Genomic DNA, 27,659 nt, shown 5'->3' on the forward strand with positions numbered 1-27,659 from the left:
TATTCATAGTACACATATCTGATGACCCTCAAAAGCATCAGGTTGAAAGAAATCTGACTTAAACCATTGCATGCTTTATTATATCATTTATATGAAGCCAAATAACAGGCAAAACTAATCCACAGTGATAGAAATCAGGTTTCCTATAAGGCATGAGGACTAACTGGAAAAGACCTTCAGGGAACATTTCTGGAGCAATGAAAATGTTCTATATCCTTCTTGGGATAATGAACTACTACTCAGCAATTTAAAAGGCTACATATACACTCATATATGGATAAGGCACAAAAACATTATGCAAGATGCAAATGACTGCAAGCTGTATGATTTCATTTATATGAAGTCCAATAAAAGGCAAAACTAATTTACCATGACAGAAATCAGAATAGTGGTTTCCTACAAGGCGTGGGGATTGAATGGAATACAACATGAGAAAATCTTTCTAAAAAACTGGAAATATTCTAGGCCCTGGCCAGTTGGCTCAGTGGTAGAGCATCGGCCCGGCGTGTGGAAGTCCCGGGTTCGATTCCCAGCCAGGGCACACAGGAGAAGCGCCCATTTGCTTCTCCACCCTTCCCCCTCTCCTTTCTCTCTCTCTCTCTCTTCCCTCCTGCACCCAAGGCTCCACTGGAGCAAAGTTCGCTTGGGCACTGAGGATGGCTCCATGGCCTCCGTCTCAGGCACTAGAATGGCTCCAGTTGCAATGGAGCAATGCCCCAGATGGGCAGAGTATCACACCCTACTGGGCTTGCCAGGTGAATCCTGGTCGGTGGCATGCGGGAGTCTCTCTGCCTCCTCACTTCTCACTTCAGAAAAATATATATATAAAAAAAGGAAATATGCTATATCTTTATTACAATGATGATTAAGGGGGTATACACAGTTATTAAAAATCATCAACTTGTTCACTTAAAGTGCATTTCACTAAATGTGAATTTCATATAAAATTTTTGTAGTTCTAAACAGCGAAATAAATTGACTTTTACTTATCAAAAGAAAAATGGAAAGTAATAAAAATGTGAAGTAGCAGAGACTTGACATCCCAAATGATTTTAATATATCAATACTTAGCCAAAATGTTTTTAAATACCCAACACAGTTAAGTTTACCAATGCATCAAACTTCTTTTTTTTTTTTTTTTTTTAATTTTTACAGAGACAGAGAGAGAGTCAGAAGAGAGGGATAGATAGGGACAGACAGACAGGAACGGAGAGAGATAAGAAGCATCAATCATTAGTTTTTCTGTGCGACAGCTTAGTTGTTCATTGACTGCTTTCTCATATGTGCCTTGACTGTGGGGCTACAGCAGGCCAAGTAACCCCTTGCTTGAGCCAGCGACCTTGGGTCCAAGCTGGTGAGCTTTTACTCAAACCGGATGAGCCCACGCTCAAGCTAGCAACCTCGGGGTCTCAAACCTGGGTCCTCCTCATCCCAGTCCAATGCTCTATTCACTGCGCCACCTGGTCAGGCTGCATCAAACTTCTTAATTAAAAAAAAAAAAGACCACGGCTGGTAGCTCAATGGAAAAAGCATTGACCCAGTGTATGGACGTCCCAGGTTCGATTCCAGGTCAGAGCACACAGAAGTAGCAATCTACTTCTTCCCACCTCCCTCTCCCCTTTCTCTCTCTCTTCCCCTCCCACAGCCAGTGGCTCAATTGATTTGAGCATGGCCCCAGGCACTGAGGATAGCTCTGCTGGAGCACATCAGCCTCACGTGCTAAAAATAGCTCAGTATTGGATCATTGGCCCCAGCTGGGGTTGCCGGGTAGATCCCGGCCAGATCTCATGCAGGAATCTGCCTATCTCCCCTTCTCTCACCAGGAAAAAAAAACCCATAAATAATGAAAAGGCAATTTCAAATAAACAAAAGCTGAGAAAATTTCTCACCAACAGATCTTTCTGGCACATAAGAGATAATAAAAAGTTTTTCAGGCTGAAAGGAAATGATAATCTACACCAGTGGTCGGCAAACTCATTAGTCAACAAAGCCAAATATCAACAGTACGACGATTGAAATTTCTTTTCAGAGCCAAATTTTTAAACTATATAAGTAGGTACATTCCTTATCAAGGTAGCGGCTACACATGGTATTTTGTGGAAGAGCCCCACTCAAGGGGCCAAAGAGCCGCACATGGCTCACAAGCCGCAGTTTGCTGACCAGGAATCTACAGAATGCCAAAAATGGTAAATACAAGCCTTTTTATTTTTTCTTGCTTCTTTAATTTTTTAAAAGAGTAAAACTCTTTAAAACAAAAATAATAGTGATTAATTATGAGGTTTAGAACACATGTAGAAGTAAACTAAATGAAAAGAACAAAACAAAGGATGGGAAGGGATAAATGGAAGCATACTCATAAAATCCTACATTATGCATTAACTGGTATAATATATTACAAGACAGACTGAGTTAAGTAAGCTTGTTTACTCTATTCCCTATACCAACAAGAGGAAAACTGAGAGGTATAGTACAAGGTATGGCCAAGATGATATCTGCTGGTGTCAGACTTAACTAAAACTAAATTTCTGAAAATTTCTTCCCTGAGTATTTTCAGGTCAGGAATGACCATAAGAAAAATCTGTGCAAAATTTAGAAGGCAGAAGAGAAGCAGCAGGCATTACTGCACCAAAAAAGTTAGGATATGGCCCAAGGAGCTACTGTAGCTCATACACATTGTCACTGATCTGCTGGATCTCCTCACTGACATGGAGTAGGAACTAGGTCCTCAATTTTCCAGTTCTGGATTGATTTCCTCATAAACATGGATGCAAAAATCCTTAACAATATCAAATCCAAGAATATATAAAAAGGATAACACATGATGACCAAGTGGGGTTTCTTCCAACAAAGCAAAGACTAAGTTTAATATGAAGAAATCAGTTTAATTCACCCTATTAACAAAACAATGGCATCAATATAATTATCTCACTAAAAAAAAAAGCTAACAGACAAAATTTAACACCCATTCATGCATGATAAAAAACTTTAGCAAACCAGAAATAAAGAAAATTTCCTCAACTTGATGAAAGAAATCTATGAAAAATCTATAATAACATCATACTCAATAGTGAAAGACTGAATACTTTCTCCCTAAGATTGGGAACAAGGCAAGAATGTTTGTTGTCACCACTAGTCAACACTGTTCAGAAGGTCCTAGCCAATGCAACAAAGCTAGAAAAAGAAAAAGGTCATAAAGACTGGAAAGTATAGGCATTTCTTTTATCACAGAGAAATGACTGTATATAGAAACCCTCTGAACTTTTTAAAAAGAAAAACCTTCTCAAGTGATAAGGGAATCTGTAAGGTCACAAGATATAAAACAAATATATGACAAAAGCCTACTGAAGCCTCAAAAAATTAAACATAGAATTACCATTTGATCCAGCAATTCTACTTCTATTTATATACACAAAAGAACTGAAAGCAGGGACTTCAACAGATATCTGTACACTCATAGTCACAGAACCATCATTGACAATACCCAAAAGGTGGAAACAACACAAATGTCCATTGACAGATCAATGAATGAACAAAATGTGGTGTGTACATGACAGAATATTATCCAATCTTAAAAAGAAATTCTGAAACATACTATAACATACGTGAACCTTGAGGTCATTATGCTAAGTGAAATAAGCCAGACACAAAGGAAAAATATTGTATGATTCCCCTTAGATGATAAACCTAGAAAAATTAAATCCAAAGAGACAAAAAGTGGTATGGTGGTTGCTAGTGGGTATAGATTTCAGCTTGGAAAGATGACAAAATTCTGGAGATAGATAATGGTGATGGTGCACAACGTAAGTGTACTTAATGCCACTGAATTTACACTTCATAATGATTAAAAATGGGTCCTGGCCCAGATACACCAAGCTTGTGGGTTCGATCCCTGTTAAGGGAACATACAAGAATCAACCAATGAATGTATAAATAAGTAGAACAAAATGATGTTTCCCTCTCTCTCAAATCAATAAATGTTTTTTAATTTTTAAAAATGGTTAAAACAAATTTGTTATATGTGTTTTATCACAGTAAGAATAAAACCTATTGTATGGTTTCATGCATATAAAGTTTAAAAAGTCAAAATTAATATACATATAATAATGTTAGATTCAAAGTACTGAGTTAACCCAGATCATGGGCAAATGGCTAGAAGGAGGCTTCTAGAGTTTTACTTATATTCTCTTTTCTTGACCTGAGTATAGGGGTCCTTGGGTTACGACACAGTTACGTTCCTACGACAGTGACGTAGCCTGAATTTTGGTGTAAGTTGAAACACACCCTAGCCTAAGTCACTTACCTATCCTAACAGTTGTAAAATCATAATCTAGAACATAAAAACACAACTAAGCCACAGAAAAAGGAAAAGGACATAAATATACTGTACTGTACGCTGTACTGTAACAGATAAAATGAGTGTAAAAAAAAGTATGACACTAATGGCGTAAGCTGAAACACTCATGTCTCAATTTTTTTAAATTTTTATGGGAATAAGTGTCATGAACTCAAAATGTTGTATGTTGAGACTGTTGTAACTTGAGTCCCCCCCTGTACTGGTTTCTTCAATGTTTTCGTTTTGTGAAAGTTCACAAAACTATACTTTTATGATTTGTGTGCTCTGCTGTGTATTTATACCAGCACAAAGGTTTTTTTTGTTCTTCGTTTGCTTTAGTTAATGACAGATAAATTGTTATTCTGCTTAGATGAGAATCTGGACCATGCTCACAGTGAGACTGGTTTCAGGAGCAAGTCATCTGTCCAGTGAGTGAGCCATATTGAGAGTCCAATAACCACACTACAGTGCACATTCATGGCATGCTACATATTTGCCTTTGACACATAAAGTCCAATTCTTCTGAAATAGTGGAAGTACTGTTTTTTATTCCAAAAACAGTCTCAAAATGAAATTCAATTTCTATTAATGACAGAAGTTGAAGGGGTCAAAGAAAGTAATACGAAATTTTCTAAGTATATAGAAAAAAATGTCAAGGATATATACATGTATTGAAAATATTTTTCTATATGTCAAAGCATTCACAAGGCCCAGCTGCTTATAGTCTCAGTTAATTCTTTAGAATAAAACTATTGTCTGATCTGTGGTGGCACAGTGGATAAAGAGTTGACCTGGAATACTGGGTCACCAGTTTGAAATCCCAAGCTTGCCTGGTCAAGGCACCTGAGAAGCAACCACTACAAGTTGATGCTTGCCACAACTCCGCTCACCCCACCTCTCTCTCTCTTTTTCTCTCTCTCTCATCCCCCTCTAAAAATCAATAAAAATCTTAAAAAAAAAAAACCTTAGAATAAAACTATTGGCCTGACCAGGTGATGGTGCAGTGGACAGAGCATCAGACTGGGACGCGCAGGACCCAGGTTCGAGACCCCAAGGTCGCCAGCTTGAGCACAGGCTCATCCGGTTTGAGCAAAGCTCACCAGCTCACCCAAGGTCACTGGCTTTAGCAAGGGGTTACTCAGGTCTGCTGCAGCCCCCTGCCTACACCTGTCAAGGAACATATGAGAAAGCAATCAATGAACAAGGTGCTGCAACAAAGAATTGATACTTCTCATCTCTCTCCCTTCCTGTCTGTCCCTATCTGTCCCTCTCACTGTCTCAGTCACAAAAACATAAACAAAAAAAAAAACTATTATGCACTTGTAAAAGAAAGTTTAGTCAGGTGTTCTGATTTTTAAAAAATTGTGAAGGCAAACTTATTATTTTTAGTTTGATTTAAAAAAAGGAATGCTTAACACCATTAGGAAATAATATTCTCACTAATACTCTTAACATATATCCAAAAATATCTAATCTTGTTTTAGAACTAAAACAGAAAACAGTTATTTCATGAATCATGCATTTTATATGCAGAAAAGCAGAAAGGATATGTCCAAAAATGCTATTAAGTTGTGACCTAAGAGTAGTCAAATTTTATCCTGGACATTAAAAATGCGATACGTAAGCATGAATTCTGTGTGTCTTATGAGTGTATGTGAACTAAAAAATTTATTAACTCGATAATACTGTATGGATTACTATCCTTCCAAAAGGAGGAAAAGTTTGGTCAATTTTACTATTACTCTTTTAATAACAAATCTAGAGAACAGATTCATTATAAGAGCTTACAATCTTATTTATTTCCACAAGAGGGAGCAAACATTTAACACATCTCTATGAGAACTTCATTCAACGCTAATTTTTACAGAAGACTTTTAGGTAACAATAATTGGAAAAAATAATAATAAAGCAATTACCAGAAAGTATTTAACTGAGTGCCTAGCATGAACCAGGCAATGCCTGGAATACTGTGGGTAAAAGGTAAAGCTGCTGCTCTCAAGTATCACAATACTTCAGGCAACAAAGTCCGTCCAGAGATTTTTTAATTCTTTAATGAGCACAAACAAATCATTCTTAGCTTTCTTATAGCATTACTATAAACTACAATTTATAAGTATTATTCTGACCAGAAACTACAAATATGATGAAGAAGTCTAAACAAATACCATTAATTTAGTCTACAACTCTAAGAGGCAAATAACATGCATTATGCAAATTATATAAAGAATTCGCAGTAGGCTTTAAATGCCAATATTTTTTCTCCAAGTGGGCACTAATTATCTAAAACACTTTATCTCTTTCATTTAGCTTGATCAAAATGTAAACAAATTAACACTGACTTAGGGGAATGTGGGGGCTGTAGTTAACAAAGTATTTCAGGAGAGAAGCATCTTTGAAATGTACTGATGAATAGTAAAATAATGATGTCAACACTAAAATTTTCCAATCAACCTATTGATAACATTTGAATATAGCTATTCTTGAAGAGGAATGGATTCCAAAAGGGCATGATGAACTAGGTAGGTGACCTCAGGACAGCTCTTCCAAATAGGTGTGTTGATAATAAAGCTGGTACAATCCTTTCCAGGAAGATATGTTGGCAGGGAACAATGTACAATGAAAAAAAGTCAAGTCTGAATCAAAGGAGAACTGGCTTCAAATCCAAGCTCCAACATTTACCAGCCCTGTGACCTTAGGAAAGTTATTAACTTCTCTGAGCCTCAGTATTTTCACCCAAACAGTGGGAATAACAATCATCTTGCAAGGATATGCAAAGGACTGATGATAATGCGAATAAAGTGCTTAGCATAAGAGCTCAAATATTAACTGCTATTTATAGATAAGAAAACAAAAGGTTACATGATTTACCCAGATTAAGAAAGCAGAACAGTGGACCAGGCATCTTTATTTCTAGTAATACTGCTTTATCTTAAAGTCTCCTTGGCCTAATATTAATTAATCATATCAGCTTTGTTCATTGGTGTCCACATGGTATAGCTTTCTTTATCCTTTTATTTCTAACCTAACTGGGAAATCTTTATATTTCAAATGCCTGTCTTGAAAACAATAGATCAGTTATTCTTTTTTATCTAATCTGACAGACTCTACTTTTTTATTACAGGTCAGTCTATTTACATTTAATATAACAATTGATAGAATTGAGTTTAAGTCACCATCTTTTTTGTTTGTTATCTGTCCCAGTAGTTTTCCTTCAGTTTTCTTCCTTATCTGCATCCTTTAAAGTTGAGCCTATTTTTATCATTCCATTTTATCTCCTCTATTGGCTGTTTCCCCCTAAAGTTTATTTTATTTATTTTAGAGAGAGGAAGAGAGAGAGTGACAGACAGGAACACTGATCTATTCCTGTATGTGCCCCAACCGAGAATCAAACCAGCAACCTCTGCGCTTCCGGACAATGTTCTAACCAACCAAGCTATCTGGCCAAGGCCTTCCTCTATTGGCTTTTTGACTAATATTGTTATTAACCAGTAATAAACAGTTCTTCTGTTTATTACTGGTTGTTCTATAAATTATGATATACATCTGTAACTTATCAGTCTATCTTGAGTTAATACTATTACATTACCACATCCCATATAATGTAAGAACCTTACAAGATAGTCTACTTACGTCTTTTCTTTCAACTACTATTGTCATGTATTTTACTTCCACATAAAATATAAAGCTCCATTGTTATTTTTGTTAGTCAATTGTTTTTAATTATATAAAGAGATATCATTTTTTATAATTAACCATACATATGCCATTTTCAGTGCCCTTCACTTCTTTCAAAAATCCACATTTCCATCTGATATCGTTTCTATTCAGCCTAAAGAACTTCCTTTAGTATTTCTTTTTTTTTCTTTTTCTTTTTTAAGATTTTACTTATTGATTTTAGAGAGAGGATAGAGAGAGAAAATGGGAAGGAGCAGGAAGCATCAACTCACAGTAGCTGCTTCTCATACACCCCTTTACTAAGCCTAGGATTTTGAACCAATGGCCTCAGCATTGCTGATCAATGCTGTATCCACTGTGCCACAAGTCTGGCCCTCTAGCATTTCTTATAATGGTTAGGTCTACTGGCAACAAATTCCCTCAGGTTTTATATTCTTAAATGTCTTCACTTTCACTTTAGAAGGATAATTGTACTAGATATAAAATTCTAGTTTGATAATTTTTTCTTTTTGCACTTAAAAATCATTCCATTGTCTCTTGCATTCCACTGTTTCTGATTATATAACTATATCATTCTTCTCGTTGCTCTTTTCATGGGATGACTTTTTTTTCTCTCTAGATATTTTTAAGACTTTTATCTTTGGTTTTCAGAACTCTGAGTATGATATGCCTGTCTGAGGCTTTCTTTGTATCAATACTTCATGCTCACTAAACCTCCTGGATCTGTAAATTTCTCTCTTGCATAAGAACCTGCAAAGGTATTGAAAAATCTTTCCAATTAGATCTGAACCCAACTGGACATGTCTGGGATTTTATTTTCAAATAAGAAGAATGCTAGGAACACTTCAAAAGAGGAAAAAAATAGAAAAATTAAGACAATTATATGCCTATTATTTTGCTATCAATTACTGCAAATTTTTAGAACAAATCCTTAGAGATGTTGATCTATAAATCCTTAGAAGGGGAAGTGAGTGATCATTATGAATAAATGATGCCAAAGCAATTTTTGATAATTTGACTTGCATATCAGGAACACAACAAATATTTTCTATTCTGGATTTCAATAAGGCAAATGACAAAATTTCTCTGATTTATTCTTAAAGATATAGCAGTAAAGACGAATGCTACTAGCCATATTGTATCTTTGAAGCATGAATACCTGCATCTAATTTCAATTAAATTTGCTTCAGTTCAATAAACACTGGTAGCCTGACATCTGGCAGGCATTGTGTTAGGTGCTAGCATACAGAGATAAATACAACACAATCCTTTTTTAAAAAAAAATTCATTTTAGAGAGGTAGGGGGAAAGAGAAAGAGAGAGAGAAGGGCAGGGGAAAAGAACAGGAAGCATCAACTCCCATATGTGCCTTGACTGGGTAAGCCCAGGGTTTGGAACTGGCGACCTCAGCATTCCAGGTCAAGGCTCTATCCCCTGTGCCAACACAGGTCAGACCATATAACAATTCAAACACTCAGAGAGTGTTAACTAACAGACATATTCATTTACATACACAAATGACACAGCTAATCTAACTTATATTCTGATGATAAAATCAGGACTCAAAAACTCAATCATATCCTTATTTCAATAAACTCAAAACTATCTAGTTCAGTTCCATTTAATATTCAATGAGAATACATTATGTGCCAGGAGCATGTGAGGCATTAGGAATACTAAAATGAATAATACCTGTATCTAGTTCCCGACTATAAGGAACTCGCAAATTAGTAAGAAAGACAAGTAAACAAATATTTACAAAGTAATGTGATAGATACAATGACATGTGTATGTATAAGAATTATAAATACAAAGGAGGGAGTATCATAGAAGCCTTCATAGTAGACAATGCCTAAACAGGGTCTTAAAGGATAAACAGAAAACATAGAGGCAGGTAATGGAAGAACTGGCAAAGGCAAAGAGACATGACATGATACAAGCTTAAGAAAAATACAAGCATCAAAGTATCACTATAGAACAAGAAAAGTATAGGCTACATTAAGGCCAGATAAGGGAAAGTATATATTACATCAGTCAAATACAAAGAGCTCTGTTAAGCCATGCCAATGAACTAGACTTCCATCCTATATAAGCAATTGAATATGGGGTTCAGGAGAAGTTAGGAATAAGGCTGCTACTCTGGTAGTCAATGGCACATATGCAACAAATAGTTAAAACAAAACAAAAAAAAGATAATCATCCAAAGAAACCAAATGTAATGAAGTAAGATGAAATGGAAAGGGGAACAAGGACAGATCCTTAAGATTCATTAACACTTACAAGACATGCCAGGGGGATTAAGGAAGCATTCATAATAGGACGTAGGGATCAATGAAGGGTGACAAATTGAGAGAAGAGCTTGGTAAGGTTTTAAACTGGAAATAGTTTGAGAAGAGGGAATTGATAGAAAGGAAGATGCGCCTGACCTGTGGTGGCGCAGTGGATAAAGCGTCGACCTGGAAATGCTGAGGTCGCCTGTTCGAAACCCTGGGCTTGCCTGGTCAAGGCACATATGGGAGTTCATGCTTCCAGCTCCTCCCCCCTTCTCTCTTCCCTCTCTCCCTCTCTGTCTCTCTCTCTCCCTCTCTCTCTCCTCTCTAAAAAATGAATAAATAAAATAAATAAAATAAAAAAAAAGAAAGGAAGATGCACAAGCCAAGAAAAATTTGATGTGGAGCAAATTCCTAGACAGATGATTAAGAACAGGTAGAAGTATGGAAGTTAACAAAGATATATGAAAAGTACTTCAATTAGCTTGAGAATTTCAAATGATTAAATTAAGGAGAGGGAGACATGGCTTACCTGCTCAGGTAGTATTTTATGTTACTAACCCTTAAATATATGACAAAATTGTAAGGTGACTGCATTAATAGTAATAGAATGTGCAAGAGAGAGAGAGAGAAATATCAATCTGTTCCTGTATGTGCTCCAACTAGGGATCGAACCAGCAAACTCTGTTCTTCAGAACAATGCTCTGAACTATCCAGCCAGGGCAAGGATTTTTACAAATACTAACATTCAGTAAACTATTTTCAATTTAGCCAGAGCAAGGATTTTTCTATAGAAAATTGAAGTTGCTGTTACAACTTCATTGTGATAGTCTCACCATCACTCCTCTAATCCTACACAGTCCATTAGGACATGAAGTTATTATACTAAAGGTTAGAATTTTCCCTAAGTCATTTTTATTTTGGAAAAACATCATTTTATTTATTATGGAAATTTTCAAGCATATACAAGAGTAAACAGTAAAATGAACAGCCACGAACACGAGATCCCATTCAACAATTACTAAGTTATAGTCAATCTTGGTTTCATGCCCTCAACCCCATCCTCAAACCCTTCCCAGATTGTTCTGAAGTAAATTTGAGATATATCATTTCATCCATAAATATTTCAGTATATACTGCTAGAAGATAGCCCTGTTTTTAAAAACATAAGCCAATTCATTATCACATCTAAAAAATATGATTTGATTTCATTAAAAATCCAGTCAGCTTTGGCAAAATATTTCTTACTATATTATATCATAGTAATCACTAAGTAATGTTTTCTAAAATACAACGTAGTTTAAGGATTTTTTTTTTTTTTTTTTTTTTTTTTTTTTGTGACAGAGACAGACAGAGAGAGGGACAGGCAGTAAGGGAGAGAAATGAGAAGCATCAATTCGTTGCAGCTCCTTAGTTATTCATTCATTGCTTTCTCATATGTGCCTTGATGGGGGGGGGGGGACCCTCCAGCCGAGCCAGTGACCCCTTGCTCAAGCCAGCAACGTTGGGCTCAACCTGGTGAGCCTTGCTCAAACCAGATGAGCCCTTGCTCAAGCCGGCAACCTCAGGTTTCAAACCTGGGTCCTGGCCCTGGCCGGTTGGCTCAGCGGTAGAGCGTCGGCCTGGCGTGGGGGGGACCCGGGTTCGATTCCCAGCCAGGGCACATAGGAGAAGCGCCCATTTGCTTCTCCACCCTCCCCCCTTCCTCTCTGTCTCTCTCTTCCCCTCCCGCAGCCAAGGCTCCACTGGAGCAAAGATGGCCCGGGCGCTGGGGATGGCTCCTTGGCCTCTGCCCCAGGCGCTAGAGTGGCTCTGGTCGCGGCAGAGCGACGCCCCGGAGGGGCAGAGCATCGCCCCCTGGTAGGCAGAGCCTCGCCCCTGGTGGGCGTGCCAGTTGGATCCCGGTCGGGCACATGCGGGAGTCTGTCTGACTGTCTCTCCCCGTTTCCAGCTTCAGAAAAATACAAAAAAAAAAAACCTGGGTCCTCCATGTCCCAGTCTGATGCTCTATCATCTGCACCAACGTGTGGTCAGGCTAAAATACAAGGTGGTTTAAAACAAAGTCAATGTGGGTCCTGGCTGGGGAGCTCAGCTGGTTAGAGCATCAACCCAATATGCCACAGTGGTGGGTTTGGTCCCTGGTCAGGGTTCAATATAAGAATTAACCAATGACTGCATAAGTATGTGGAGCAACAAATTGATGCTTCTCTTTCTCTCCCCCCCTCACCCTTCCTCTCTCTCTCCTCCACCACTCTCCCTCTCTCTTTCTAAAAAAAAAATCAATCAATAAATAAAAAGATTGATTAAAAAACAAAGTCCTGCCTGACCTGTGGTGGTACAGTGGATAAAGTGTCAACCTAGAATGCTGAGATTGCAGATTCGACACCCTGGGCTTGCCTGATCAAGACACATACAAGAAGCATCTACTATGAGTTGATGCTTCCCGCTCCTTCTCGCCTCTTTCTTGCTCTCTCTCTAAAATAAGTAAATAAAATCTTTTAAAATAAAGTCCATGTGTATGAGAACTTGGGGCCAGCTTGTCTTAGCTGGAATCAATACTACTATTTTGCCACATCATTACTTTTAAATCCTACAACTAGGACCTTAGTAATATACCCAAAAATGACAGTATTCCCAGAGAAATGAACAAAATTACTTATCATAAATTTAGATTTATAATAACAAAATGCTTTATTGATACTAATAAATGTAAAAGTGACATTAAAAAAATAATACCGGCCCTGGCTGGTTGGCTCAGTGGTAGAGCGTCGGCCTGGCGTGCAGAAGTCCCGGGTTTGATTCCCGGCCAGGGCACACAGGAGAAGCGCCCATCTGCTTCTCCACCCCTCCCCCTCTCCTTCCTCTCTGTCTCTCTCTTCCCCTCCCACAGCCGAGGATCCATTGGAGCAAAGATGGCCCGGGCGCTGGGGATGGCTCCTTGGCCTCTGCCCCGGGCGCTGGAGTGGCTCTGGTCGCAACAGAGCGACGCCTCGGAGGGGCAGAGCGTCGCCCCCTGGTGGGCGTGCCGGGTGGATCCCGGTCGGGCGCATGCGGGAGTCTGTCTGTCTCTCCCGGTTTCTAGCTTCAGAAAAATACAAAAAATAATAATAATAATAATAATAATAATACCAGTGACAGGATAATCTCTTGCTGAAGTATTAAATCCCAATAGCAATCACTGCTTCATAAATCAATGAATCCCAGTTTTTTCTTCTTTTTTCTTCTTTTCTAAGTGAGAGGAGGGGAGATAGATTCCCGCATGTGCTCTGACTGGAATCCGCCCAGCATCCCCCATCTAGGGCCGATGCTCTGCCCATCTGGGACCATGCTCGCAACTGAGCTATTTTCAATGCCTGAGGTAAAGGCTCCACAGAGCCATTCTCAGTACCGAGTGCCTGGAGCTGATGTGCTCGAACCAATAGAGGCATGGCTGCAGGAGAGGAAGGAAGGGGAAGAGAGAGAAAGAGATGTGGGGGGGGGGGGAGCAGATGGTCGCTTCTCCTGTGTGCCCTGACTGGGAATCAAACCCGGGACTTCCACACACCAGGCCAATGCTCTACTACTGAGCCAACCAGCCAGGGTTCGTTTTTTTTCTTCTTTTGATTCCTCTAGTAGCCTTGGTAAATCCAAGGACACCAGAAAAACTTTTTTTTCTTTTTGTGTTTCACAAAGCTTTAACAAAATGAAGAAATAAAAAAAATAAAAAACTGATGCAGCTCTGATTTGTATTTTAATAGCCAACGTTGTAAAGTGCAGCACTTACTATTTTTCTCAACTACTCCAGTCATAATGATGGAAAAAGGAAAACATGTTTCTTCATGGAAGAAGGAGAATGAACCAAAGTAATGTAAGCCACATCCCTATAATTATTTGAAATTTCATCTTTTATTTAAAATTCGTGCAAAATTTAATTTATTTCATGATAGTTTTAATTTTTTTTTTTTTTTTTTTTTTGCATTTTTCCAAAGCTGGAAACGGGGAGAGACAGTCAGACAGACTCCTGCATGCGCCCGACCGGGATCCACCCCAGCACGCCCACCAGGGGGCGACGCTCTGCCCACCAGGGGGGCGATGCTCCGCCCCTCTGGGGCGCAGCTCCATTGCGACCAGAGCCACTCCAGCGCCCGGGGCAGAGGCCAAGGAGCCATCCCCAGCGCCCAGGCCATCTTTGCTCCAATGGAGCCCTGCTGCGGGAGGGGACCAGAGAGACAGAGAGGAAGGAGAGGGGGAGGGGTGGAGAAGCAGACGGGCGCCTCTCCTGTGTGCCCTGGCCGGGAATTGAACCCAGGACTTACGCACGCCAGGCCGACGCTCCACCACTGAGCCAACCGGCCAGGGCCGATAGTTTTAATTTTTAAAAACCAATAATTCTTTTTAAATTTCTTTTAAATGGGTGCTACAAAAAGATGTGCTACTTATCGGGTAGCTTTAAGTACTCCCTAGCATACTTATTTGAGAAATATGGATATTTAAGATTGTAGACTTAACTATGGAGTACAGCAGATATGAGTGCCAAACCCAGCCTAGTTCTAACTATCTGACATTGGATAACTACTGAACTTTTTTTTTTTTTGAGTGAGACAGAGACAGAGAGACAGAGAGATAGACAGGAAGAGAAAGAGATGACAAGCATAAATTTTTCGTTGTAGCACCTTAGTTGTTCATTGATTGCTTTCTTGTATGTGCCTTGATGGGGGGGGTGGCTACAGCAGAACGAGTGACCCCTTGCTCAAGCCAGTGACCTTGGGCTCAAGCCAGAGACCTTGGGCTTCAAGCCAGCAACCTTTGGGCTCAAGTAAACGACTATAGGGTTATGTCTATGATCCCAAGCTCAAGCCAGCAACCCATACTCAAGCTGGTGAGCCAGTGATCAAGCCAGATGAGCCTGTGTTCAAGCCAGCGACCTCAGGGTTTTGAACCCGGGTCCTCTGCATCCCAGGCCGACGCTCTACCCACTGCGCCACCGCCTGGTCAGGAAATTACTTAACTTCTTTACACATTCAGTTTTTCATCTTTAAAATGGGAATAATAACAATAGCTATCACAAATTAAACAGTACAAACTAATTAGACTTCAAGTGTAGTTCTGAAAGACAAAGAACATTAATGTCTTTCCCTTCCCCAAACTTTCTGTTATAAGGTATTTCCTCCCCAGATGATGAGATTGTTGCTTTCTCTCCACTACCAAAAAACCATTCCCCATCCAGTAGTTACAACTTCATCCTTTTCCCAATCATCATCTCCTACTCACACTCAGGCTTTTTATTTGGAAATGTCATTTACAAGAGGGTCAAAGGAATTTTATAGAAACCTATTTATAGTCCCCACAGACCCACAAGGGCCACCACAGTGGACTCTGCAAACAGTGTACTCAACTGAATAGTGATTTATCCTTATAATAGGACCATGTCAACCCAACAAAAGAAAGCTAGGTGGCTGAAGCAGAATTAAGTTTGAACCTCCTAGGCCACCTTTTGGAGAGCTGTCAAATAGAAGATATAACAACAGATTGGCATTGAGTTGCAGCTAGGAAAGGGAAAAAAGTATCATTCCCAGGAACGGTCGGGATGAAATCTTGAAATTTTCAAAATAAGGCTACATAACCTCCTATCCCTTCTTTATCCAGGAAGTGAGCAAGTGATCAAGAGGAGATGATTCCTTTCTGGGGACAGCTGTATTCAGTGACCAAACTGACTTACTAAGGAGGAAGCTATTCTAACATTTATCACTCATCCACATACCAGATACCTATGGATGGCGGAGAACATGGAAAATCCCTTAATCTTGACAATCAGCTCACTATTGAGAAGCTTTTGCTGTAAAAAGTACACTATCATCTGCAAATGGTCCAGAAAACCTGAAAGCCTAACACATATTAGTTTCAAGGACCACAATGTTGTGGCCAGTAACCTAACTGGACTAGAACAGTAAAACCATAACCAGAAAAAGTATCAACAGAAGTGAGGCACCACTGATACCTCTGAGAGGGAGGGCAGAGATCCAACATATTCAATTTGCTAAAAGCAGGCAGGGACCAAAATCCCATGCAAGGTGGCATCTCTCATAATGTGACAAACCGGTCAACTTTTGGCAGGAGTCACAAGTCTGGCATGCAGTAGTACTGTCTGCATCAAAAACATAAAATCCTTTCATTTCAAATCCAGTTAATGTGCTGTCACATCTGATACAATAATAGATCCAGGCAACAATGATGGCTCTGGGCAGTGCAGGCTCAATCAGAAGCTTGATTTCAGGGGACTTCATGAGAGAACAGGACCTTACTGTGGGCATCTACATGAGTGATCCAGGCAGTTTGATCAGCAACTATAATTTGTTTCCATTGTTCACAGCTAGCTGTGTTCAACCTTCCAGTCTACAATTTATAAATGGCAGACCAAATAGACCATTGGCAACAGAACAAGGGTTAGAAGAAATACAGTTTCATGAAGGAGAGTACTTGGCCAGAGCTGTAAGAACAGCCTTGACTTCTGTCCACTGAACAGAGCAACCACATCCATTATCAGTCTGCATAGCTCGTGCTAAGGCTGAACTGCCCCAGAAGATGAGATAAAATCAGTTCCAGCATAGCTGAACCACTGAAGCACCAGGCTCAGGTTTCGGGAAACCTCTATGAATTGAGGACTCTACTGAGTCAGTGGCTTTGCTTCAAACAGTGAAGTTGGGAACTAAGCTCCCTCTAAAGAAGAGGCTGAACCACAAAACATTAGGTACCCCTGTCATTTCATCTCAGACAAAGCAGTGAAAGGCCTAAAAACTTGGCTTTCTGACCCCAGGGGCTGAAAATTTGCCTCCTTTCACATATAAGTATAGGTGTACAAATGTCTGTAAGTGTTGTCTGAATAGAGGCAGAACTTTCTGTCCAGCCAGGACAAATCTTAGTACCCGTTGTTAAAATGGGTGGAGTCTGAACCTAAGCCTGACAAATAAGAGAGGTGAAAAAAATCCCCTGGCCTGGCCTGTGGTGGCACAGTGGATAGAGCATCAACCTGGAATGCTGAGGTCACTGGTTTGAAACTCTGGGCTTGCCTGGTCAAGGCACATACAACAAGCAAGCAATGAACAACTAAAGTGAAGCAACTATGAGCTGATACTTCTCGTACCCCTACTCCCATAAAATCAATGAATAAAATCTAAGAAAAAAAAATTAATCCCCCCTACCTAAGGGATTAAAGTGAGAGTTGAGAGTAGAAACAACCAGAGGAATGTTCTGGCTACTGTCTCTAAAACTACTTCTTAGAACTCAATTTGCAACCACCTTATTAATTCCTCCTCATTAACAGGCAATAAAGTAGAGAGCCACTCAACAATTTAGTCAATAATTTGGTCAACATGCTACCAATTCTCATGGACTCTCCCCAAATCCTGTTAATCTGACCATTAAACCTTCAACCTTCTTTCAAAAAGTCATGTTTGTCAACATTCCATCCTTGTTGCCAAATTAAGGGCAGTAGTGAAAGATCTAAGATTTTACTATACTTGCAAGCTAACAAGTTAGCCTGCAGTTTCATAGGTACTGGCAAAAGACCTAGACTCCTGGGTTAGAGAAAATCAACTTTATGACTCATGGCAATCTCTGTAGTGAGAGTACCAGCATTCTCTCACGCAGTTGCCCAGCCCCATTTCCCACAGGGCAACACAAAAGTAGGCCAACAGACACCTGCACATGCAGTGGACTGCATTACAGAAGAGGAACACAGGGCCTGGAGAACCCAAATATTTTTAAATGGATGCTATGGGACACTCTGCCTGTGGAGTACCCTTCTTTCTCCCATCACTTCACTAAAAAACTCATTTTCACTTTAAACTCTTAAAAAAAAAACACCGTAATAATAAAAGTGAATACTATGCATTCCTGCCCTTTACTCCAAAGGGAGACACTATCTCTCTCATCCAAAGCTGCTCACTATACGAACATCCTTGAAAACACAGAAACAAAAAGCAGTCAGTGTCTCTGCTCAAAAGACACACAGAAACCATGGAGAACCATATCACTGGATCCCAACACAAGATCACTATAGAATTTAGATGTTGAGAGCCTAGTACAGTTGCTGGCACATACAAAGCAGTCAATAGCTAGATGCTAATGTTATTTTTCCTCCCCCATTAAACCTAAAATTAGAATGCTCAATTGTATTTCTACCTCACTTTATCTAGATGCCACGTAATACAACTAAAATTGACTTTAAAAAAAAAAGTTCAGCCCTGGCCGGTTAGCACAGTTGGTTAAGAGTGTCGTCCCGAAAACACCAAGGTTGTGGTTCAATCCTTGGTCAGGGCACCTACAGGAACAGCTCTATGTTCTCCTCTCTCTCTCTTCCTTTCTCTCCCACTGAAATCAATAAAAATTTAAAAATAATAATAAAAAACAAAATAAAACCAAAATCACATCAGCAAAGGATAGATGCTTAAAAATACATAAAAATTTATAATTCTAATCTACTTATTTGTATCATACCAACCAATATTCATAATATTCCTTCAAAAAATTCAGTGAGTACCCCTTAATAGATACTAGAGGAACAGATAGTTAAGACACAGGCAGTTGTTCACTCAAAGAGTTGACAGTAGGGTAAAGAAACTTGTAAAGGGATTATTGACAGTGTGACATAAGACTCAAAAGAAGATAAAGTGCATAAGAGACAATGGGCAGAGACGTTACAAGCAAAGGTAAGGGATGGATTTTAAAAGATAAACAGAAGTTGTCCAAAGGGACATGACAAAAAAGTTCAAAAACAGAGTCATGAAACAGCACATTTTATTGCAAGCATCAAGCATATATTGAAATATTTAATTTTCCTGAGTCATAAAATGGAACATTACTTATTATCACAAAATCAAAGAATCATAGGTATGGATGTCAAAAGTCATCTACATCAGTTGTTCACAAGTTGTCCTTGGATCAGCAGCATCAGCATAATCTGAGCCCTAAAAGAAATGCAAATTTGCAGGCTCCACTAAAGATCCATTAAATCAGAAACTCTGGGGTGGGGGGTCCAGCCAACAGTAGTTGAACAGGTCCAGGTTATTCTTTTCTTTTTTAAGATTTTATTTATTCATTTGGGGGGGGGGGGTGGAGAGAGAGAAAGGGAGGAGCAGGAAGCATCAACTCCCATATGTATCCGTACCAGGCAAGCCCAGGGTTTCAAATCAATGACCTCAACATTTCAGGTCAACACTCCATCCACTGTGCTACCAGAAGTCAAGCAAGTCCAATTTATTCTTATGCAAGCTGAAGCTTCAGAACCACAGATTTAAATCTAGGCTTTTCAGCACTATTGAAATTAAGGGTGGACAATTCTTCAGTTTAGGAGGATGTCTTGTGCATGTTGAGCAGCCTTTACCTAGTACATGCTAGTAGCAACCCCCCAGTTGTAATGGCAAAAAAAAAAAAAAAAAATGTCTCTAGACAGTGCCTAATATCCCGTGGGGAACAGGAATCACCCACAGTTGAAAACCACGAATCTCAATCAGAGGTTAGCAAATGTTCCTATAAGGAGCAGGGTAAATATTTTAAGCTTTGTAGGCTATGAAATCAACTACTAAACTCTGCTCCTAAAGGTAAAGACAATATATAAACAAATAAGCATAATTGTCTTCCAATAAGACTTTATTGACAAAAACGGCCCTCAGGATGTAGTTTGCTGACCCCTAATCTAGATCAATTACCTAAATTATAAATTAATGTCCCTCATACGCACCCCCATGCTCATTGCAGGATTATTCACTGCATGGCCAAGACATTGAGACAATCAAAGTGTCATTCAAAAAGGGACTGGATAAAGATTTGGCACACATATACAATGGAATACCACTCAGCCAAAAGAAAAGATGAAATACTGCCATTTACGAAACATGGATGGATTTTGAGACTATTATGCTAAGCAAAAATAAGTCAGTCAGAAGAAGCTAAGAACTATGTATATTATTTCACTCATATGTGGGATATAAAACTGAGACTCACTGACATAGACAATAGCATGGTGGTTACCAGAGCAAAAGCGGTGGGGGTAGGGAGTAAAGGGGGCCAAATATATGGTGATGGAAGATGGTTTGACTTTGGGTGATGGCCACACAATGCAATATTCAGATCATGTATCATTGGAACACAGCTGTGTTCCAATAAACCTTAATATAGTACACTTGAAACCTATATGATCCTATTAACCAATGGTATCCCAATAAAATAAATTACAAAAGGAAAAAAAATGAATATCCTCAAACCTTCTGCTGCCGAGTGATTGTCCAGACTCTATTTGAATACCTGATCTAGTACAGTCTTCTGTTTGGGGGTAGATAGAGGACCTCAGTTTTATAGACTGAATAACTGAATCCTAGAAAGGGTAAGTTTTGGCTGTGGTTCTTTCTCAGAGAACCACAGCCAAAACAAAAAGCAAAGCAAAAAGCTAGAAAAAAACTAGAGCTCTAGTCTGCCTAAGTGCAATGTTCTAACAACTGCCTGTTATGGAGGTGTAACCATATAATGTTTATGGTATTATATCATACATAACCATACAATAGCCTGTGAGGCATTTTTGCAGTTACTAAATCCTAGGGAAAAGTGTTTGTCTCATTGAGGGTGTGGGTGGGGGATAACTTTATCTTAAAGGCCCAGACAGTAGATATTTTAGGCTTGTGGGCTATAAAGTCTGTCTCAACTACTCACCTCTGTCACTGAAGCAAGACAGCAGTCATAGGAAATAGGTAAGAACAGATGCAGCTGTGTTCCAGTAAACCTTAATATACTAAAACAGGCAGCTAGCTTATAGGTTATAATTTCCTGATCCTTGATCTACAAAGTCCATAAGACCAGTTTGGCAAACAATAGGCATCAACCCAACCATGCTCAAAAAAATCTGAAGATTCCAACAACCCATGCGCTTAGAAACAAGGCACTAGACTGGAATGAATGGTAGGAGAGGAAGGACCAGATATAGTGCCAGTGCCAGCCCCTTCCTTCCTTCCTTCCTTCCTTCTTCTATCCCTGTGCCCCTCTATCTGTCCACCTTCCCTCCCTCCCTTTCTCCCTTCCTTCCTTATAGCGTGTCTGCTATACACCAGGCATTGTTAATTTATTTTATATGTAAGTTTTATTCTCTGGAGAAATTTCTGAAAAATGGATCTTGTCTTCCTCTAAATCTCCAAGCTGTCTAACAAATTAACCTAGAAATGAACACTTTTATATACACCTGGATAAAATCTTTGTTTCCCATGACCCTGGACAAGCCACTTCCTTTTTCTGGGTTCTCAACTTGCACAAAAGGAAAAACGAAAAGCTATAAATAGATGATCTCTGAATTCCCCAACAGAGAAAAAGTATGTACCTTAAAATTGTCAAAAAATGAAAACAACATATCACTTTTCAGACTTTTGGCTAAGATGAACTGTAAAAATGAAAATATCAGATAAATGTATTGAACACTTTCTACATCAGACACCTATTCTAATTACTTTACATGGATTAACTCATCTTTCCTATGGGGAAACTGAGGCAAAGAGTTATGAAGTGACTGGTCAAAGATCACAAGAAGAGTAAAGTGGCAGAGCTATGATTTAAACCCAAGTGAACTGACCTCAAAGTCCATGTTCTTAACCACTAACTACTAAACTTTTTCTACATACCACACTATTTTCCAGTGACCAACAATCCAAACCCTCAAACAACATGATCTGTCCCTCCAATAAAGAGAAGTGGATAGTGAAGAAAGGAAAGAAAGGATGGAAATAAGACTACTTTTGGCCACAGTTCTCAATGTCTTGCACAAGGTATCCTCCCAGTAAATATTATATATATGATGTTCCATGAATACTTAGTTTGGTCCCTAAGCCACAACATCACAGAAGATATCTATTTGTTTGGATCAGTATTATTTCCACTCACATAGTCTGGCATCCTCTTTTGTAGCAGATATCTTTGTATCAAACTAAAAAGAAAGAAGAGGGAGTCATAGATTTATTTAGAAGAAAAAATATTATGAAGGAGCAGAAATCATTTACAAGTTAGTTACCAGTAGTGTAATGGAAGAGTCTATGTTTCAAAAAGGAGTTGATAGGCCCATGAAAACTTAAAAGTCCCACAGTGATAATCCAATATATGAAAATGTATACAGCAATTTAGGCAACAAAAGTATTACCAGCTGGAAAAACCAGAAGAAAACAAAGGTATAATTCTGTTGACATAACTGAACATAACTGAAACATAACTGAAAATAACATAAAAATCAATTCCAAATTAGAAAAAAAATAAAAGGGCTCTTAATCTGTGACCACTGGAACTAGGTTCAGAAAGAAAATTTTTTAGCAAGGCAGATAAGGTTTTGTTCCTGAAAAAGTCTGAAAGAAAATACTACTAATGAGTTATTCTTTTTTTTCCTTTGCTTCAGTAGTGTTATGATCTGTCTTTATATTATCAGTAATAAAGAAACATAAACTAAAAAATATGAGACTAACATGTGAGATTAATCTAAACAGCTACACCACTCTTTTTGTTCCCACAGAAAAATTGTTATAAAAATACTGTCTTAGAGGAAAAAGAAATTAGCATGACATTAATTGAAAAATTAAAGGCCCTGGCCAGTTGCTCAGTGGAAAGGGATAGAGCATTGGCCTGGCATGCAGACGTCCTGGGTTCAATCCCCAGTCAGGGCACAGACATTGTAAGAAGCGGCCATCTGCTCCTCTTCCCCTCCCTTTCCCTCTTCTCTCTCTCTTCCCCTCTTACAGCCAGTGGCTCGACCGGTTCCAGGATCAGACCAGGGCACTGAGGATGGCTCAGCTGGTCCGACCATGGCCCTAGATGGGGGTTGCCGGGTGGATCCCGGTCAGGGTGCATGCAGGAATCTATCTTCCCTCCTCTCACTTAAAAAAAGAAAAAGAAAGAATGATTAAGGGGGATGCGACTCAGTTTGGGTTTATCTGGACCCAAAGTAAGAGGTAACTAATATTACTGAAATGACATGATAGCAACTGCAATTGTTTAAGTATTTTCAAATCTGTAAGCAAACCAAATACAGTCTCAAAAGTTTGTTTGATCAAATTATTTTTGCTCTATGCCTTAACCTAAAGTTAAAAGAATTCTCAATTACAAAAAGAACAAGATTTGGAACTTTCACTTGAATGCATCTTTTTGTTATAAAAAGACATTAAAGAAAAAATCTCATGATTCACCAATGACTGTTTTCTAAACCCAGGAAATTCCTTTACACTCCCACCTGGCTCTGGCCAGTCAAACTGCAGGTGTACTACTCTACTCATTCTAACAGCATACTATGCTAACACTATTTACACTTAAAGCTGATTTTTGTTAAACTATCCCAAATTCTAAATTCATTTGCTCAGAGTTGAATTTACAAATAACTGATTAAACAGGGTGCTGTCATTCTCCCCATTCAAAATTTTGGTGGTTCAACCACTATGGAAAACAGTATGGCAGTTCCCTAAAATAAAAATAAAAATACCATATGATCCTGTAACTCCACTTCTGAGTGTACACCCTAAAGAATTGAAAGCAGAGACTGGAACAGATATTTGTACATGTTCATAGCGGCATCAATGATTCACAACAGCCAAAACATGAAAAAAAGTGTCCATCAGCAGATAGATAAATAAAATGTGGTACATACACAAAATATATTATTATTCAGCTGTAAAAGGGAAATTCTGACACATGCTACAACACAGATGAACATTGGAGATTTTATGCTAAGTGGAAAAAGGCGGTCACAAAAGAATAAATAATTATGATTCCATTTATATGAGTTACCTAGACTATTCACATTCATAGAGACAGAAAATAGAATGGTTGCCAGGGGCTGGAGAGAGAAAGAATGGGAAATTACTGTTTAGCGGGTACAGAGTTACAGTTTTGCAAGATAAAAAGTTCTCTGTTCCTACATTCAGAGTCTATAAAGACCAACTATAGAGAAAAAAAGATAAGTTCTGGAAATAGAAGATGGTAATGGTCACACAAAGTGAATGTACTTAAGGTCACTGAACAGGACATTTAAAATGGTTAAAATGGAAAGTTTTATGTTATGGGTATTTCACCACAATTTAACTTTTGTTTTAACTGGGAGCTGATTTGAGGGAAAAAATCTTTTATAGGACAACTGGGAATATATTTGCCTTGTAATGAGTTATTCACCTACAAAATCCCAAACCTATTCCATTAAGTCTCAGCTGTAATCTTCTATCTATTATTTATCCAGTTATATGAAACCAGGTTTTATTTATTTATATATATGTGTATATATATAAATATATGTGTATATAATTATAACTCAAGACTTGGAATCTGGATACTTGAATGATATGGGTTTCTTCCATAACCAAGCAAATCAATTTCCTTACCCAAACATGAACATAGTCAAATTATGTTTTCTTAACCTCATATAATTGTTATCCATTCCTCTACTGATTTCAGAAGATACTTTCTCTGTTGAGCTGAAATACTTAAAGACAATACAAAAATCTTTCTCAAAACCTTTACCATATTTAGACATTGAATTTATAAGAACTCACTATCCAGCAACAATCAGAAATCTAAAACTTATTTATTTTTAAAATCTAATCATACTTAAAAATTATGTCCCTATCTACAAAAGCAAAACTGAGTTCTCAAATCTATTTTTAATTTTCACAATCATATGAAATAGAATATAGTTTTGCTATGTTCACTTTTGAGAGGGAAAACTGATCTGCCAGTTATAGAAAAAAACAGTATCATCCAAGTATTCATTCCATCTTGAGCTGTAATCCTTAACACAAATTACCTGGTCTCTGATAACTGGATAAATGCTAATTTATAAAAATTAATCCTACAAAAAATCTTGAATATTTAAAAATAAAAAGACTAGTCAATTTTAAAAATAAGTCCACAAGACCAAATTGATCAGGAATCATCATTTGTAAGAAGAAAACAAGGTTCCTAAACACACAGAAAAGGCTAATGTGCATAAGATGTGTATAGTTTTCTAAGTAACTTTCTATTCTACCATAATGTTTGCTTACCTATTTAACAATGTGAAGCTCAGACAATTTAGCAAACAATTGTTCACTTTAGATGCTTAAGCTTTTTTCCCATTTTGTAAATAATTGTTCACAGCATTGCCACTGGTTTGAAGAGAAAAACTTATTAGAATGTACTGATATGACCAAAATGCTTGTCCCAAATGCTCATCAGAAAATCTTACTTTGCCTCTAAGTACAAAAATCCTAAATTTCCTGTCCTTGGCCAATATAAGGTTCACAATAAGCATAATAATTGTCACAAGTAAGAAGAGAGCAAGCAAACAAAAGAGGGAGGGAGGAAGAAAAAATTTTAAATAAAAATAAAAATAGAGCAAGCAATTATAAATTAGAGAAATAAAAAGTTCGCTGAAAGCAGAACAAAGTTATCATTACCTTAGAGCTTTTAAATGAGGTAAACTACACTTTCTGTTGCTGTCTAAAGCCTTTCCTACCCAAACATAACAATCGTATAATAGGATAAAACTACTCCTGAAAATATAGAAACCTTTTTCAAGCAGCTACATTCCACGTTAGATAAATGACTGAATTAGAGAATAAAAAGAAGATGAAAAGATTAAGGCAGGCAAGAAAATTTCAAGCCATTCCTAATCCTACAAAACACCAAACTATTGTGGTCAACTTTTAATTTCAGAATAATTACTTCTATCTGAGTTTGGAAATTACAGCATAATTAAATGCAGATAATGTGTATATTCCTAATATGTCAGATACATCTGGATAATCAAAAGAGCACACTCTGGAAATAGCCATCAAAATACTGAGGTGTAAAAAGCAGGGGGCTTAAAAAATCAGAGAAAGAGAAAAAAAGTCCACCAAAATCTAAGTAAGAAAAAATATTGCCTGCAATGCCAGTGTTAGACCGTGTGCAGTGGTGACAGTGTTAATTTTAAAAAAAAAGAGGGAAAAGTCTGCCTGTACATAACAACTTCTAAGTTAATACCAAAATGAATGGTTAAAAAGATCTCACTATGATATTTCGACTAAACATCAAAAGACAATGGTGGTGTTCACAGGGTATTGGTTCTAACTCCAAGTCTTCATAATGTATACAGCTCTACTTTCAAAATGCCTCCCTAAGATATACCAATGTCACTGTTGAGCTCAGTGAGGGGGTAACTTTTGCATATCCTTTACATAATTCCTGGAGAGAGAACACCAACCAAGCAGTTCAAATCTGTAGAAAAGGGGAATCTGCAAATAGCAATTGGTAATTTATTAAGCTTGTAAATACATTGCAAAGATACTGTGATATATATAATCTATTTGCCTCCTCCTTACCTTCCTACCCTCAGAAGATTCCAATAAAGCATCAATGTCTTCAGTGTTTATTTCTTCCTCAAACTAACCAGGATGCCCCACTACCCTCACCCCCTCCTCCTCACCACCCTTTTTCCCTCTCCTAAATACAACACGCCCACAACACCACACCCTCCACACTCCATACAACACTCTCTCCTCACGGAGCAACCTAAACTCCTGACCCAAAACACTCCACACTTAATACTCTGAAATTCTACACATTCACCATATAATACAGGCAACACTACACAGTCCGCACACATAACCCTACTACCACAATACCCCTTCATCCTACTAATCCCATTCATGCTGTACATTACATATCCTATACACACCCAACATAGCACATTAATTACACGTTCCCTCATGGCTCACCACAGACAGACACACACACACACGCCACGTAACGTATAAAAGCCCAAACCACTGCAGTGCTCAAACAAACACTGAGAAGACACCACCCTTCTGGCACCGGGAACCCACGAGGTTGGAGGTGGGAGGAGCCAGGGCCAGATACTTCACCTGAAAATCAGCCAGGATCATCTCTCGGTCCATGTTGGACGCCATGGCGGCCGCCGAATTCCGCGGCTCCGGGAGCGAAGCACGCACCTGGGAGGGAGACGGCGCCTCCTGCGGCCGTCGCCGCCGCCGCCGCCGCCGGGCGCCGAGGGGCGGGCGGACGAGCCGGCGGGCGGGCCGGCGAGCCGGCGGGCGGGGCAGCGCGGGAGGCTAGGAGCTCATGCACTCGGTAACCTTCAGGAGCCTGGGCCGGTCGCCTGCACCCCGCGGAGCACGCGCCGCAGAAACCTCGACACGGAGGTCGCTCTGGATGCGGGACCGGTCTTAATGTAACCGGCCACGATAAGGTCAGGTTGCGACAGCACGGACCCAGCTCCCTTCAGCCGAGGCTAGACCGGCGGGGGGCGGGGAAACCGAGCGAACTAGCAGGCGGGCGATCGCCACAGCCGCCTCCGCCTCCGCCTCTTCCTCCCTGGCCGCCGCCTCCGCCCCTGGTTGGCCAGCACCACGGCTGTCG

At 39.0% G+C, this 27,659-nt stretch overlaps 1 protein-coding gene across 1 annotated transcript in view; it reads right to left on the reverse strand.

Moving 5' to 3' along the window:
* FAF1 (Fas associated factor 1) overlaps positions 1 to 27,659 on the reverse strand; it is a 495,805-nt gene extending 468,146 nt beyond the window's left edge. The window contains exon 1 of the mRNA XM_066376249.1: positions 27,146 to 27,659. Coding sequence (XP_066232346.1) covers positions 27,146 to 27,190 — 45 coding nt within the window. The 5' untranslated portion in view covers positions 27,191 to 27,659. The remainder of the gene's footprint in view (positions 1 to 27,145) is intronic.

Source organism: Saccopteryx leptura, chromosome 3 (genome assembly GCF_036850995.1).
Source record: "Saccopteryx leptura isolate mSacLep1 chromosome 3, mSacLep1_pri_phased_curated, whole genome shotgun sequence".
NCBI classification, from domain to species: domain Eukaryota; kingdom Metazoa; phylum Chordata; class Mammalia; order Chiroptera; family Emballonuridae; genus Saccopteryx; species Saccopteryx leptura.